Here is a 16,249-nt window from a genome sequence, read left to right on the forward strand (position 1 = left end):
GCAATGATGTAACTTCAGTCAGTGACATTTGCATTTCCAGGGCTGGCCCCACTGTTGCCGTCCAGTCGAAACCTCAGCCTTGAATCTCTTCTAAAAAGATATTGAACTTTCCGTTTCTCAGTACAATGTAATAATGTGTCACAGCACAGTATAATATATTTAGTAGAACAGTACCCTTAATTCATAATGGTCCTCTTCCTGGTAGTGGTTGCTTCAGAGCAGTTGGAGACTCAAGAAAGGAATGATGGCTGCAGACAGTTATGTTTTGTCAATAGCAGCATGAATCTGAAAACAGCTCCATGTTCATTATTATGCTTTCACCACGGTTGAAGAGATTCCGACTCGTATTCAAATGTTTTCAGAATATCCTAGTACGTATAAAAAGGTGTCACCACTTATGTCCGTAATTAAAAAGCACACTTCAAAGATGTAACACGTTAAAACAGCTGAGAATGAGTGGGTTTCTATTTGCACCTTGACGTTGTATTTCTAACTTGCTGCTAACAACATTTTTATTCATTTTGGACGGCTGTGTTTCACCCAGAAAAGACTGATGGCATGGTAACTTATGAAGATACGCCTCTTGAGTGACCATCTCTTATTGTTTATTCAGGTTCTGAGAAGAACATTGTGACACCAAAGTCCTCCTTGTAGAGGTCCCAAGTCTTGGCTTTGTGGGGGTTGTCCAGTTCTTCTCTGGGGAGGAAGAGCCTGTGGAGAACAGAGGGAGAACAATAAGCACAGCGTTTACCATTATCAATAAAATGTGAAAACCTCGCTCGATCTGTAACGGAAATAACATCAGGAGGATGACAGGTGCAGAACTTTAAAGCTGAGTTTGATGGTTTTTAACCAGAATCTTGCAATGAAGATTGTGGTAAATTTCTGCGACAAACTAGCGTCATGTCCAGGGGGTGTACATCAATCTGTCTTACGCTACAGAAACAGGAGATAGGCTCCTGCCCCATGGGCCTCATGGCTTGGCAAGGCTTACTTATGTAGGTTGGAGGAAAACTCAGCTGGTTGGAAAACTCCACCAGATTACGTAAATCGTAAATGCCGGGGAAGTGTTATGTCATAATCTGCGATTCAGGTTCAAATCATCAAAGTCGCTCTTTATAGCTAAATAGCTGTTTGTGCATGAGCTGGTATCATGAGGCGCATACTTGTTGTCTTCTATGAAGGACGTGTTGAACCAGAAGTAGAACGGACAGTCTTCATATCCTTTTGGTAAACCCTGGGGATGATTAAATGATACAATACACATCACATTAGAGCTACAGTCTTCTGTAAAAGGTGAACATACTTTTCTAAAATGTAAAGTAAAAGCGAAGAGGACTCACTGCACTCGACTCAAACATGACTTTCACGTCTCCCTGTACAACTGGCCCGTTCTGAAGGCTGATCACCACAGCATTGCTTCCCACATCAGGAAACACCTGGAAAACAAACAATCAAAAACTATCAATAAATTCACACCTGCGGGGTGTGTGTGTGTGTGTGTGTGTGTGTGTGTGTGTGTGTGTGTGTGTGTGTGTGTGTGTGTGTGTGTGTGTGAGAGAGAGAGAGAGAGGGAGACCTACTGTGCAGTTGTCCTGCTTGGCACACACACCCTGAAACACCAGCTCTTTCCTTACTATTATCTTCACCTTCAGATCACTGCCGTCACCTCTGCCCACACCTGAGCAACAATTAAAAATAGCAAACAAACAGAAATATTCAGCTCAATAAAGTGTGAAAAAGTGCATTTCACAGACCATCGCATGAAACCTGACACACACATTTATGTCTTTTGAGATTGTGACGAATGTAAAGTGCTTTACAAATACATTTATTTGTAGTTATTATAGCTAGCAGGGATCTTAGTCTTGTTATTACAGTACCTGCTATGGAGTGGATGCGGATGCTCTTGACCTTAAGGTTCTGAGGGGGAGGTAGCTGCCTGTTAAACTTTGTCTTCATGATCTCATAGTAGCCAACGTACCTGCTCTGTGGTTAGAATCACACACAGCAAAGTTACATCCCCATCTTGTGGCGGGTTAGGCATAATAGTTTGCTCAGACCGCAGCAAGTTACTTAAGACAAACGATATATTATAATCCATTTGCATACAACTGAAATATGTATGATAGAACTTAAATGTTTAATTTGACTTATATTTCATAAAAAATGGCCTGGTGTTTCTCTGTCTACATTAGTCTCGTCAAAAATAATGAGAATGTTCTCTTTATTCACACTGTTTCAGAGACATGCATGAAGTTGGCTGTAAAAAATATTTGAATTTCTTGATCAATATAAAAGCTGAAAGTCGACAGTTAAGTTCTCCTCATCCATACCTGAGAGGGGGTCTCCACTCCCTGAAACTTTGAGCTCTGACTCTTATCCGTTCTCCTCTCTCCAAAATATTCAAGACTGTCCTGGGGGACAAATTTGAACATTTGAGCGATTAATTTGAACCATTCCATTGTCCATTAGGGATGGATATACTGTATACTTAACACTGCTCCTTTACAAATATAAAGGAGCATAAATTAAAAAGAAGTCCTACCTGTGCACTCTCAGACTGGTCACTATCAATAAGCCATGTGCAGATCATTGTCCCTGTGCGTCCTGAGGGGAGAGAGCAGCAGCATTATCAATTAGGGATTTAGCCACTAGAGGGCAGACTGAGACTGAAATGCACAGGAACCTTTTTTTATTTCACTTAATTTCAAAGTTTTCCCATCTCTGGTGTTGAGGGTTCAAACAACTCGATGATTCAACTTTTATGTAATGCTTTGATCTCTTACCTTTTCCTCCTTTGCAGTGAATGGCAATGATATTCTTTGGATCTGCAGCCATCCATTCCCTCACGTTTACTGTGTATTTCAGCATGTCCCTGAGACAGGTTGTCACACGCACGCACCCAGAAAGAGAAATTACAGTCAAAATGCAGTCAGAAATCCGTCAGACTTTCTTGTGTTTTCATCCTCGGTGATGCATCAACTGTATGTTGGAATGTGCTCTGTGCTATTTTTTTATGGCACCAAATAAAATCAATCAATCAAACAACTGGCTGCCAAAGACAACAATAGGTGGAGGGACATTATCGAAGCCTTATGCCCCATAGGGGGGGGAAGAGCATAATCACAGAGTGCTACTCACTCCAGGGAGGGTACGTTGTGGTCATCAATGAACACTCTCTCCACCCTGTAGTGGAAGAACTTGGGGTCATAACCTTTCTCACCTGGGAAAGAAAAAAATGAATTCTAGTAAAGCACACAAATTAATGTAACTGCAGTGTACACATTTTGCACACTCAGTTATAAATGGAAAAATTACCACTGATGATTTTACTGTGTTATGTGTACATTTTGGGGGAGAAATGTTTAATGATATAATGATAAATATTACATTTTCTAGAATCTTTTATATATTTTACAAGGACCCAAGTCACCCAATCCATTTAATGATCAAATGTTCAACATTTAGAAGCCAGGTACAATACACAACATCACTATTTTATGATGTAAGTGTAACCAGTGGTTCCCAAACTTTTTAGCTCAAGACCCAAAAGAGAAATTATATGTTTGCCCCTTCTTAAACATTTGTTTTCTAATTTATGGAATTTATTAGATTTATATTATTTATTAATGAAATTACTTAGAAGAATCATGGAAATCTTAGCTTTTTGGGGAATGTTTTTTTTGAAAATGTTTTGAAATAATAATTAAAAACTAAATGTAAAAGAATTAAAAAATATATAATTAAGGGACCCATACAAATGTGTCTGTGACCCACAAATGGGTCACGAGTCTCTCGACCCAATGTTTGGGAACAAGTGATGTAAACAATGCCAGACTAACCAAAAGGCTAATTCCCATCTGCTGCCCTTGGGCAGGTTGATGTTCATTCAGTAATCAGTACACAATAAAACATTAGAAAGCACATGTAAAAAATATATTCCATAAAACAGACACATAGATCACATAAATCAAGCACATACATATACGGTAGAACATACTGTAAAGCATTCAGGAAACTGTTTCGAACTTGCCAACTTACTGCAGAGGTTGTAAACTTTATAGTGGTCCTGGTGTTTAGTGTCTAGGAACCTGGCCACCTCCTAGTGGGAGAAAGAGCAGATTTTCAAAACCCCTACGCTGATGTTTTTATTAAAGTATTCAATCAATCAATCAAGCATCTAAATGATATAGTAACCTCTTACCCGAATGGGATTCCTATAGAAAGACTGCTTCCCCGAAGACGGGAAAGACATTGCGATGACACGGTCTGGAGAGAAAACAAAGACAGTGCTATTTAAATACATAATCAATATATTCTTGTATAAATTCTCACATGCATGTACATGATACATTTATGTTTTGTCATTCAAAACAGTGCATGTATTATTTATATTACCTGTGACGTAGGTCAGGTCCAAATCAAAGCCGTCCTTCTGATAGCGGCGCTTATTTTCAGACACCTGTCAGGAAACAAAGTCTCAATAATCCACTGGTTCAAGTAAAGGCAGAAAAAGCCAAAAGAAATATAAAAAAAAAGGTGGTCCCCAAATAAATTATTCATAGTTAGGAAACAAATGGAGAAAATACACATTCAAATATAACGTTTTACAAGAACTATTCGTTTTTTTACTTTACTGTGGATTCACAATAGCTTATGTTTCCACGGCAATGACCTTACCATCCTCCTGGTGACTTTCTCAAGTTCTTTCTTCTGAGATGCCAGTCTGAAGAGCCTCACCAAGATGAGGATCCTCAGAAAGCGCAGGAAGTTCACCACCCTGGAGAATGAACAATGCCCATTTTTGTGAGTGGGCTTTTGCTCTCATTCTTAGCATTAGGAGATATGGCATTTTCCATTTCAAACTCAACTTTATTATCTGTGCGTTTACGCATAGGCTTGTTCTATGGTTGCATTTGGTGTAAGTAAGAATGTACGCTAAATTCCAAACATAGGCAACCTAGAGCCATGCATAGTTGAGCCATATGGCAATTACATCTTTGTTTTTATTTTAATGTACTGACTGCTCCTCTGCTATTTGCACTGACTCTATCGTTCAGCACTTTGACACTGTTGTTTCTAATCTACCAGTACTTTTAAATCTTCCTTTTGCTATACGGTATAGCAACTTGAGCTGCATTTCTATGTATGAAAAGTAGAATAGAGGTTCATTATCAGTAACTAAAGAGTGATGTATCTGATGATGTGACTGGAAGCTGACATGTCAACTAAAGTGTAATGAAACTGTCTTTACCTGGGGATGTGACTGACATCCGACATGTCAAACAAGGTGTAGATCATTGTGACCACCAGAGTGATGACCACAATGCAGGCATCCATGATGTTCAGCGTGGACTTGAAGTACACTTTAAACCTGAAACACAATATTAATCTTTATTTATATAGACTTTCTCATACAAAAGGAGAGCAGCTCAAAACAAGTCAAAACACCATGTATTGTGAGCTATATTCGGCACGTAACACTGTCGCACGACAAAGTATAACTCTGGAAAGGTTTAATGTGACAACGCTGAGAATGTACAGGCTGCAACAGCACCTAGATGGTGCTTATTGTCTCCACCAGCCGAAGGCTGAGGGAGAGTATGTTTTCCCCTCCGTCCGTGTGTCCGTCCGTGCGTGCGTCCGTCCGTCCGTGCGTCCGTCCGTGCGTGCGTCCTCGCAGTTTGTGAGCGCCAAATCTCAGTCGCCGTTGGTCCGGTCGCTGCCAAAGTGAGCACACACATTCCCTGGATGCCAATCTAGAACCTCTGCCCTAAACTTTTCAAATGGGCCTTTTCTAGCGCCAACTAGTGGCCGATGTTTGCTAAACACATTTCTGTGCACTACTCTTACAGATTTTGTCCAAAAATCCTACAAATCGGTAGGCAATATCTCGACAGTCATGTGATCGACACGGATCTGTCCGATTTTGCATATTCCATCCTGATTGGCTAAGATTGGCTTCCAAAGTTTGTGGGATTGAGCCGTTTTGAACAAAATGCCTCAAATCACAAACGCAAAGTGCAATTATCATGAAATCGCGCACACACGTTCCCACTAGGCCGAGGAAGAAATGCCACTTAATTTTTTTTTAATCAGCCTCATGGTGGCGCTATAACAGCCCGATTTGTGGTTTTACCTATAACTCCACCGATCAGTTTCAAACTTTGTAAGCGCACTCCCTAGAGGCTAAGGATAAACCTTTGCCCTGCATTTTTCACATCAGCCTTTTATAGCGCCACCTTTGGGCCGACTTATGTAAAACACATTTTTGGATATTACTCCTTGAGATTTTATCCAAAAATCATGCAAATCGGTACACAGTATCTCTATAGTTATGTGATCAAGTCCGATCCGTCTGATATTTCATATTCCATCCTGATTGGCTAATATTAGCTTCCAAAGTTTGCAGGATTGCTCCGTTTTTGAACAAAATGCCTCAAATCATCAACGCAGCTTGCGATTACCGTCACATTTGCCACACATATTCCCACTAGGTCAAGGAACAAATGCTACCTTTTTAACATTGTCCTGTTATAGCGCCACCAGCAGGTAGACTTTAGCAAAACACATTTTTGGAAAACAATGCTTGAAATCATGCATGCAGCGTCCGATTGCCATGAAAGATCTAAGGTGAAGAACATATGCCACCCTTTTTACATTGGCCTATTATACAGTAGCACCACCAGGACGCACGGCCTGGTGGAGACCTGTGCTCGGAAGAGCACTGCTTCTAGTTTACTATGTGCTCAGTAGAAGTAGCGGTACATCAATGTAGGGAAAAACACAGAAGTGGTCAGACATGGAGATGTTGGCAACAGATGACATTTCAACATCAATGCCTCTCTATAACCATAGGTGGAGCTTTTACTGTACATAATGAACTAAGGTTGAGAAACTCTGTAGGTCTGGTATCTCAGTTTGTATGTGCACCTTGTAGCCATTCGAGCATACTTGGTTAAAACAAAATACACATACACAATACCCTGTTACACATTGTTGTAACAGGGATTCCAATGCATGTGACTTAAAATATAATTATAAAACTATGAAAGCAAAAAGATAAACTCCAGAGTCCAGCTCAATGTTCAAATAATGTGTGCTACCACTAAATGTATAAAAGTAACTGACATTTAGTGAATATACGTACGTAAATAATAACCGCATTTAAAAAAAAGACCACATTATATTATAATACAGTTTCTCTAAAGGGTAGGCACAGATATACTGTGGTTTTGTAAAAAGCAACATTCCGTTCCAAATAACTGTCACGTTTGTTCCCAGAGGAACACCCTATTGCATGGCACACATTTCCTGTCTAACTTCCTGTGCATAACGTCCTGTTTAAAGGCTAATCAGCATTTGAAGCTGTCTTGTTGCTGACAAAGGCTCATCTGGGAATGTTTACAGCCCATCAACTTCAACCGTTCAAATTCTCTCTCTCTTGTAAAGCACATTTCAAAAAGGCATTTCCAAGTGCTTTACACAAAACATGAAGCATTGAGAGCATTAAAATACATTATAAAGGGACATGTAAAATTAAATAAATGTTTTACTCACCCTTCGACATAGATACGTAGGAGCACGTCGATAAGGAAGAAGAATGAGATGGTGAGGGACACAGGCTCTAGTGTGTTTCTGCTGGCTGGTACTGACAGGTCTACAATCACCAGCAGGATGTCCACTATGATCAGCACCAAACCAAATATACTGCACAAACAAAAATACACAGGTCAGCCCTATCAGTATTTTGACTATCACTATCATCATCATCATCATCATCATCATCATCATCAAAATCCTCATCATCATCATCAGAAGTGTCTTTGAGCAACAAAGACATCATCATTATACACCAAGTCATGCTGAATATTTAACTTGCATGATAATTATCATCAGTAATCATCAATATTTACCCAATACTACTATGAAGAAGAGATACCCCAAATAAAGACAGACACAGTGCACTTTTTCCTCACTCACCGAAATCCGAAGGACATAACAAAAGGTGCTATCTTCTTTCGGCTGTTACTACAGGCAGGAGGAGAGAGCCAGACAGACAGACAGACAGACAGACAGACAGACAGACAGACAGACAGACAGACAAAAAAGGTGAGTAGTTGTTATGTAGAATAAATATCATTGAGCTGAGCATAAACGTGAGCTCACCAGATCAAAATTAATGAACAAAATTAATGAACTTACTGGTACAGAGTGTCCGGTTCCACACTCTTATCCTTCCCATCTTCAATCTCCACTGTAGCATCCTCCATCTTGTCAATCTTTGTTATGCTATAGAAATTAATTAAAAAGACAAGTAAATCAGATGCTAGACTGATAGATACAATACAGACAAGTGGATTGTTAGAGCCACAAAATCTGGACTGTTAATGTAACTCTGGGAGTGAAGAAATGGACCAATAGACAGAAAGATACAGTAACAACAGAACAGTGACAGATGCAGTTATTTTATGATACTGGGAAACAACATTCTAAATTTATTACACTATAAAGCCACACACAGAGTAAAGGTTGGCCTTGTGCTGGTAATATTTGCTCTGTTTACTTACCCATTAACATCGGTGGAATCTGAGCCAGGACTGAAATGCACAGAGGACATGTTTTCTGTGTATTTTGCTCCTTTCGATCCTCACTGTGGTCTCAAATGCTCTTCTCCAAATTTAATAATAACAACCACCTGTGAAAATAAGCTTTATTAATAGACTGTTGGTGGCATTATGGTCAGGAGGAGAACAAGTGATTGCTATATGACTTCATCAGGACACACACACACACACACACACACACACACACACACACACACACACACACACACACACACACACACCAGGGGTCATCGCTGCATGCTGGCTTGTGGTGGACATTTTTGTATAAATAAAATGTTTACCACCGACATACAAAATGAGTGGACAAATAGACTGCACTCTGTCGAGGTGCCAACTTGCACCTTGTGCACTCGTAGCCACGTATGGCCTTATGCACCAGCAGAGTGTGCTTTGTTATTTATTTCAGGTTGCACTTGTTGATAGTGACGTCACCAAGAATGCTGGACCCTCATTGGGTGGCTTGGCTTCTTTGCCGGTGGAAAAGGCCCCACCGGCAAAGAACCGGTTCTGGTTATTTCTCCCGCCTATGGGATGAACCAGAGGCGAGCTTTTCCACCTAGAACCGGAGTTGGTTCCGAACCATAAAAGTTGGTTTCCGAACGGGAACCACAAAATCCTTGGTTCCTCTGGTTCAATCATGCTTCAATCTGGTGGAAACGCAAGCCGGTTCGCATAAACGAACCAAGGTTCTAAGAAAGTTGAACCGGCACTGGTTCTGGAACCGTTTTTTTGCTGGTGGAAAAGACCCCATAAAGAGCTAGCCCTGAATGAACATTAACAGGTCTGTAAGTGCACTACAAATGGAACCACGTCCATTGGTTAGAGATGGGGCCCCTTACAATAAATAATAAAACCAACTTTGAGCAGCACTAGTGGGCCATAGTCTTAAAATCAAAATAAGAACATTATTTATTTATAATGTGTATAAAAAAATGCCACAGACACATATCTCCATGTACATGGACATATATGGACATATTGATCTCACACACACACACACACACACACACACACACACACACACACACACACACACACATACTGAATAATTTACAAATAGGCCAACAACTTTAATAAAAATGTTGTCCATGAAATTATTTCCCTATTCCCCTTAGAGGGAACAGATAAATGTTTCCGCTTAGTTTTTTAGTTTTTTTTTTAAATAGCCTACATTTTTGTTGTAGTGGGACACACACACCCACATACCGGCAAGGAAGATCAAAGAAGGAACGGACACCAACGTCATTTTCGTCATTTCAGGCTCCATGGGACGCCGCCATGACACTTTGGCCACCCAAAATTAACATTAGCGTCTATGAGCACTTCGTCACTTCCGCCACCCAAAAGTGGCCACCCGGCGTGCCAACTTCCGGGTGTTGTCTGTTCCTTGTAGATATTCCTTGCATACCGGTACATGCATATGATGCGCACGCGCACACACGCTATTTGATTCTCAATCATGCATTCATCAAGTTTGCATGGCATTGGCAGGTGTCGTTAATTAATGATTGACGCAATCAGATTTGATGTGACGCTGTCAACAAGAAAGAAATCCGCACGTCTGCAAGCAGCGGGTGAACAAAGCAGACAGGGGACTGAGTGCTGACGCTACAAACAACTATAAGAAAGAGGTGAATAACTAGCATAGAAAGTCAAGGGACGATCCAGATTCACCAGTACAAACAAACAAACCATTATAAAGTTTCGGCTCATGCATCTGGGACGAAAAGGTACCTACCCTCGTTTCTGCTCTTAATGTGGAAAATGTGTTTTGCTCATCCCGATGATGGAAGCCTAAAACAAGCTCCAGAAACTCTTCCCACTCCGCCTCGTACCGCCGTCGTCGCAGGGTTGACATCCGTGATGTGAGACTATTATTCTTTCTACGAGGAAAACTGTCTTGTGACTTGTTGCGAAGACAAGAGGAACGCGGTTCAAAGGTTGACAATAGCCCTTCCATCCATTCTCTCCTCAATCTGCAAACGTAGCGGTTTCTCTTACTTCCTGAAGCTCAATAATAAAAAAAAAAAAGCTCTGCCCATTTCCTCTCACAAGTGATTCACTAGCCCCCACCCCACATAAGTTATTTTTATTTTAAGCCATGCACTTTCACTATCACATCTACTTGCACACACAGACGGAGAGAACGACCCCTTATGTTTCTACAGTGTCTCGGCAAAAATCATTGTAAATATTCCACCAAAAAGCCATTCTCGTTCGTGACCACATCTGGTTTCAATAACATCTGCATTCCCTAAATCTGCTGCCTATGATGGGGGTTGCCTCCATCCATATGTAGGCTACAGTGCTACACATAGCCTAAAATCAGTGGTTCTCATTCTCAAACCTTTTCATGATTCCAAATAACGCGTCAAGGACCCCCAAGTTGACATTTATTAGCTCATGGACCCCCATTTGAAAAGATATGCCAGGGACCCCCACAAGAGAAGATTTTTACGGCTCTAGCAGTGATTCACAACCATTTTGATTTCAAGGACCCCCAGTTTGACATGCATCAGGCTACAGATTTAATGACATTTCTATCCCCGGACCCCAATTTGAGAGCCAATGGCCTAGATGCTATGAAAGATGCAATAAGAAAAAGTCTACTTATGTTTCCTTCCTATCAATAGCCAACTCCTCCTGGTATGAAAGGAATGGAGTGTATGGCACTGGGTGCACTGCTAAACACCTCTGCACAGTGCACACTAGACACAAGTGTATGGGCAGATCTGGGACAATGTTACCCCTCCCACAGTCATCAAGCTTGGTATGGGATGAGCTCCTAAAAACTGATCTGAGTTCAGCGTGCGATGAGGTCAACTGACTGGGTTTAACGTGGACCATGCATGCAGAACCTGCCCAACCTATAAATAATACTGACAATAAGAACACACTGTGACAGAAACACCTGGAGAAACAGAGAAAGAAGACTTAAGAAATCAAGGTAGGCGTGAGAATGTATTTGCCTTTTTTTCTCCTTTCAATAGTTGTCAATAGTTTATTTGATTCATTATAACATACTTTTTAAATATATTTTTCATAATTTTCAGACTGATATTACACAAGAGACTGATTCATAACCGTCATGTCAGTACTGTTTCTGCTTGCACTTGTGTGCTCAACTGCCTCTACGCCCCTACAGCCTTCGGTATGTGGAGATTGTAGACCTAATGAAGCATCTGATTTTATACATATCTTTGTTTTAACATGTATTTTTTTGTATGTTACCCTTTTTGTAAAATGTACATTGATGTACTAACTAATAACTGATAAACGGTTAATCTGTTAACCTTATTATATCTTATATCTTATACCTTTTTATTCAAGGACCTTGAATGTGACCTTGCAGATATTAAACGCAGCATTCATAAACTGGAAAACAAACTCCTGATTGGGTCATGGCAGATTGAACATCTGCAAACACACAAATACTTCCTCCCTCTTCGACTTGGCGATGACCCGGACTCAGGCTCAAGCCAAGATTCTGGCCCAGCCAGCAATGTCACTGGTGAGGACAAGTCTGGCCTGGTGACTGTTCCACCTGCAGGAAACATAGTTGTCTATGACAAAGGTGAGAATGTCAGAGTGACATTTCCACTCTCTTTGAATATGCACACTAAGAGCCCTATCTTGCACATCGCCTCACCCCTTATGCCTAAACTGTTTACTGTTTAGGCATTTTATACTATTTTGAAAAGCATTTAGAAATGGTTCATAATGCTATTTTCACTATTTTAAAATGCAAGATAGGGCCCTAGTCCTATAATCGCAATTATCTGTCTATCTTTTTCAGTCTATACTTTTAAAATAAAATCTTTCTAGATTGTTCTGAGCTGTATGACAGAGGGAGACCACCGAGTGGTTTCTACAGGATCAGGCCCAGAGCGAACCGTGAGCCATTTTTGGTTTACTGTGACATGGAGGATGGCGGAGGCTGGACTGTGTTTCAGAAACGACGCCACGGTAGAGTCGACTTCAACAGGTACATCAATCACTCTCAGTCTCAACACTGCAAAGTGAGGTCCCATGTCTTCATCTGGACTGACAACAACCCCCTGCTGCTAGGGACATAACTCTTTCTTCTAATTTTAGGGACTGGGTGGACTACAGAGATGGATTTGGTGATTTCAAACTGTGGAACGATGAGTTCTGGCTGGGGAACGAACATATTCACACTCTGCTCTCTGAAGGTTGGATTCACATACATTCAACACAAATATTCATTACTTCCCAGGAATTTCATAGAGCTCTCACTTCTTCTCCTTCAGCTTAATTATTTGTTTCTTTTAATGTCCTCAGAGTACTAGATGGGTGGGATTTATCATGTCCTGTGTCATGACGAGGTGTACTAAACTGTTTTAACTCTCCTGGCAGAGACTGTATGTTGTTACACATCAAATGCATTACATCCAGGTCTTGTCACAGTTATATACAACAGGTTAGATCAATAGTTCTCAACTTCTTGGCTAAGAGTTTTCAACAAAGGCCCACCTTGACTGAGCTGGATTATTTCACAGCAGGCCAGGAACAATGTACAGTATGCATCTAACTTAGAACCATGTGGAAAACTTTTAATTGAATAAACACCTGAACGTGGCCAGAGCGCTATGTCTTCCGGTCTGTGGAATGTAAAATAACAGCACATTTTACCTATAACGTGCTGTTTTCACTGTTGCTACACTTAAACATATTAAGTGTAATATAAGTGTGAATCCATAGTCAAAGCTATGTAGGTATTTGGCATAAAACAATATGACATTCTTTATCACAAAAACCCAGAAAAAGAATTTATTTCAAATTTTACGTAACGTTTTATAATTTATAACAGTTTACTTTTCGGGCTAGGGGGCATGACCTTTGGTCAATTAAAACGTGACCTGGACTTGCCGATGGGCAAGTGTCTCTGAGACCTTAGTGTCAACCCGTTTGTAATCTCTCGAGACAGCCTCAGAGTCGGGAGACAGACAGAGTGGGCGTCCCCCTTACTTTGACGAACGGCTTGCCAGATTGACCCGTTTGTTATATAATTAATAACATACATGAAAACCATTACTTCTCTCAATCCTCTTGAATGGTGAGTGGAACTGTGTTAATTTTATCTGATCACAATACTGTACCATCCACCAGGTTAGAGAACTTACTGTGTCTGTCTGGCATTCTGTTTTCCTTTTGTTTTTGAAGGTAATAACCTTGTGAAGATAGAACTGATGGACTGGAATGGTGAGAGAAATCATGCTTTTTACGAGGACTTCAGGATCACTGATGAGGAGGTAAGACACATTGTTTGAAGTAGAAAGTTATTTGGAAATGTTATGCCTTTTTGAAGAATGGCTTTCATTTGTTGTACTTTAACCATGCTGTGTGCTGTTGTTTTGTTATTATTGTATGATCTGTTTGTGCTCCAGATCATGGCCTTGAGTCACATAAATATATGAGAAAATGAAAGGAGAAGGTGTTCATTACAAAATGTGTATCAATGTTGTATGTATTCAGCTTAGCAAGTGTTTAAACTTTGCACAATATCCAGTTGTATATCTGTAGTAATACGACTTAACTATAAGCAGTGTAATTTCCTTTCAAATGGCAGATGTCTCATGGCCTCCCAAGTTTCAATCTCCACCACTGTTTGCTTTTGTAACTTCCAGGATAAATACCGTCTCCAGTATGGGCAGTACAGTGGCCGAGCAGGGGATGCTCTGACCGGAGGAGCTGGCATGGTGGACCAGTGGTCCGGGTGCCTTAGTGGCATGCAGTTCAGCACCAGGGACCAGGTTTGTGAATTAGCCTTATTCACGGCCCGCCCACCTACTTCCGTTTCTCAGTTTTCCCCGGGTGCTGACTTCAATTTAGAAGGGGAAACTATACTGGACTTAAAGCCAACAAATCATTATTTCTAACAGTAAAGTAAATTATAGTGCTTTGTGCCGTTTAGTATCTTGTGTTCTTGATCATGCTAGCCGTATTTTATACTTTACTATTCTGAAATTGCATTAAATTTGCGATTTCTGTGCTAACTCCATAGGCTATGGTAGGATTTACCCCTTCAAAATGTGACTTCAGCACCCGTGGGATGCTTAGTGGGCGGGCCGTGAATTGGGCTAATAGGAAATATCCCCTGGCACTGGCACTGAGTGGCATTGTGGAATCAGTAACAAAGACTTTTAGTGAGCCCGTGGTTCTGTTAATGGTGATGTAGTTATGACTATAATGATGTTAATTAACAGGATAATGACCGCTACATCCAGGGAAGCTGTGCCCAGGAGAATAAGGCTGGCTGGTGGTTTAACAGGTGAGATACTTATAATCAAGCACATTGGAAATGTCATCTGATGGAGGCAGTGTTATCTGTCTGATATCTTTGAAAAAACTGCGTCATCCAAGTTATTGTTTCTCCATTATGCAATTTACCTATTGGAAACATGCTCATGCATGTGATTGTCTATCCTGCTGTGCACCTTTTTGGAATTAGATGTATCATGGAATTCTTTGCTATGAATCAGATACTGTGCAACAGTTCTTATATATGAATGCCTTGCTCACTGTGTGTTCCCTTCTACCTCCAGATGTCACAATGCAAACCTCAATGGGAAGTTCTACCGTGGTGGAGCGTACAAGGGCCAGTTGGATAATGGGGTGGTATGGGGGACCTGGAAGGGCCTTTGGTATTCCCTCAGACACACCACCATGAAGGTGCGCCCCCTGGTGTTCTTAGACAGCATGGGAAGTGGAGCAGGAGATGACTGAAAATAGTCTTATAGATCTCACGCTGAGTGTGAGCCCTTACAATATGAAGCATAGTGCATTATTACAAATCAGAGGAATGAGGACATTACATGCTATGCTGTGTATGTTTGATTTTATTTTCATTTATTTACCCCTTGTTTGCATCACTAAATAAAACCTACGTAAGATAATATAAAAAATATATATATTCTTTTGTATATTGCATTTAATTGTATGGACATGAATTATAACGTGGTAGTATGATATATGGATGGAACAATAAAACAAAAAGCATCTCGTTAACAATGCCCCCTGATGTTTAGTGTTTATTTGAAATACAATCACAATTGGAAACTGTGTAGCTCAATAATGCTATGTAGAATGGAACCTCCAGGGGGATTCCAACACCTTGTTGTAAAAAGTGGACGGATGATTTCACCTCCTAAAGTTTAAACTACTATACATTCAAACTGTACTATACATTCTCTGAACAGTGTGTCAGTAAGTATCATAATGACACAGGTTCTCCCTGCAACACAGGAAAGAGCACACTCCACAATAATGGTCTTTCCTTCAACATCATCGCTGTTGGACAGAAATCTGATAAAATAAACAGTGTCATGCTAAAGCTATCGGAAATAGCCACTCTACAAGCTCAAAACACACCATATCGCGATTTGTTGAGCCTGTAGATAGGGTATTTTTGCTAGTGGTTAGTTTGTAAGTGAAAGTAGTTAAGTGTGCATGTGGGTTTGAGGAATATATAAACAAATGAAAAGTAGAGCTTGTGACAAAATAAACACAGTTTCTCTTTTCCATGCCCTGAAAGGTAACCGTTTTGGACGTAAGGTTTCCACCCGACAGCGATGATATGTAATGACAATTCTAACTTG

The 16,249-nt window shown here is 40.5% G+C and overlaps 2 protein-coding genes across 2 annotated transcripts; one reads left to right on the plus strand and one right to left on the minus strand.

The window, feature by feature from the left end:
* Positions 1-42: 42 nt before the first annotated feature.
* Positions 43-10,479, minus strand: tpte (transmembrane phosphatase with tensin homology). The gene is made up of 19 exons (XM_080749107.1): positions 10,369-10,479; positions 8,574-8,701; positions 8,209-8,295; positions 7,987-8,034; positions 7,564-7,713; positions 5,258-5,377; positions 4,684-4,783; positions 4,402-4,465; positions 4,208-4,272; positions 4,045-4,105; positions 3,145-3,226; positions 2,790-2,878; positions 2,549-2,610; positions 2,337-2,417; positions 1,884-1,989; positions 1,584-1,681; positions 1,344-1,439; positions 1,167-1,237; positions 43-711 (listed from the first exon to the last, which is right to left on the minus strand). Exons 2-19 carry the CDS (start codon positions 8,621-8,623, stop codon positions 606-608), a joined length of 1,536 nt encoding a protein of 511 aa, XP_080605233.1. The 5' UTR covers positions 8,624-8,701; positions 10,369-10,479; the 3' UTR covers positions 43-605.
* A 1,239-nt stretch (positions 10,480-11,718) lies between these two features.
* On the plus strand, positions 11,719-15,377 carry fgl1b (fibrinogen like 1B; the record flags this gene model as incomplete). The annotated part of the gene is made up of 8 exons (XM_080749292.1): positions 11,719-11,781; positions 11,961-12,204; positions 12,456-12,615; positions 12,726-12,823; positions 13,815-13,903; positions 14,279-14,404; positions 14,858-14,922; positions 15,197-15,377. The coding sequence occupies 8 exons, from the start codon at positions 11,719-11,721 to the stop codon at positions 15,375-15,377; spliced, it is 1,026 nt and encodes a 341-aa protein (XP_080605418.1).
* Positions 15,378-16,249: the final 872 nt, after the last annotated feature.

The sequence above is a fragment of the Nannobrachium achirus genome (genome assembly GCF_963921795.1).
Source record: "Nannobrachium achirus genome assembly, chromosome: 19".
Classification (NCBI taxonomy): Eukaryota; Metazoa; Chordata; class Actinopteri; order Myctophiformes; family Myctophidae; genus Nannobrachium; species Nannobrachium achirus.

Bases quoted from the DNA above. Each gene is read 5' to 3' on its own strand.
- tpte (XM_080749107.1), bottom strand. From the start codon at position 8,623: ATGTCCTCTGTGCATTTCAGTCCTGGCTCAGATTCCACCGATGTTAAT. The intron at 2,879-3,144 runs GTGAGTAGCACT...AACCTGTCTCAG, and splicing joins CACAACGTACCCTCCCTGGA to GGACATGCTGAAATACACAG. The intron at 2,611-2,789 runs GTAAGAGATCAA...CTCTCCCCTCAG, and splicing joins TCACTGCAAAGGAGGAAAAG to GACGCACAGGGACAATGATC.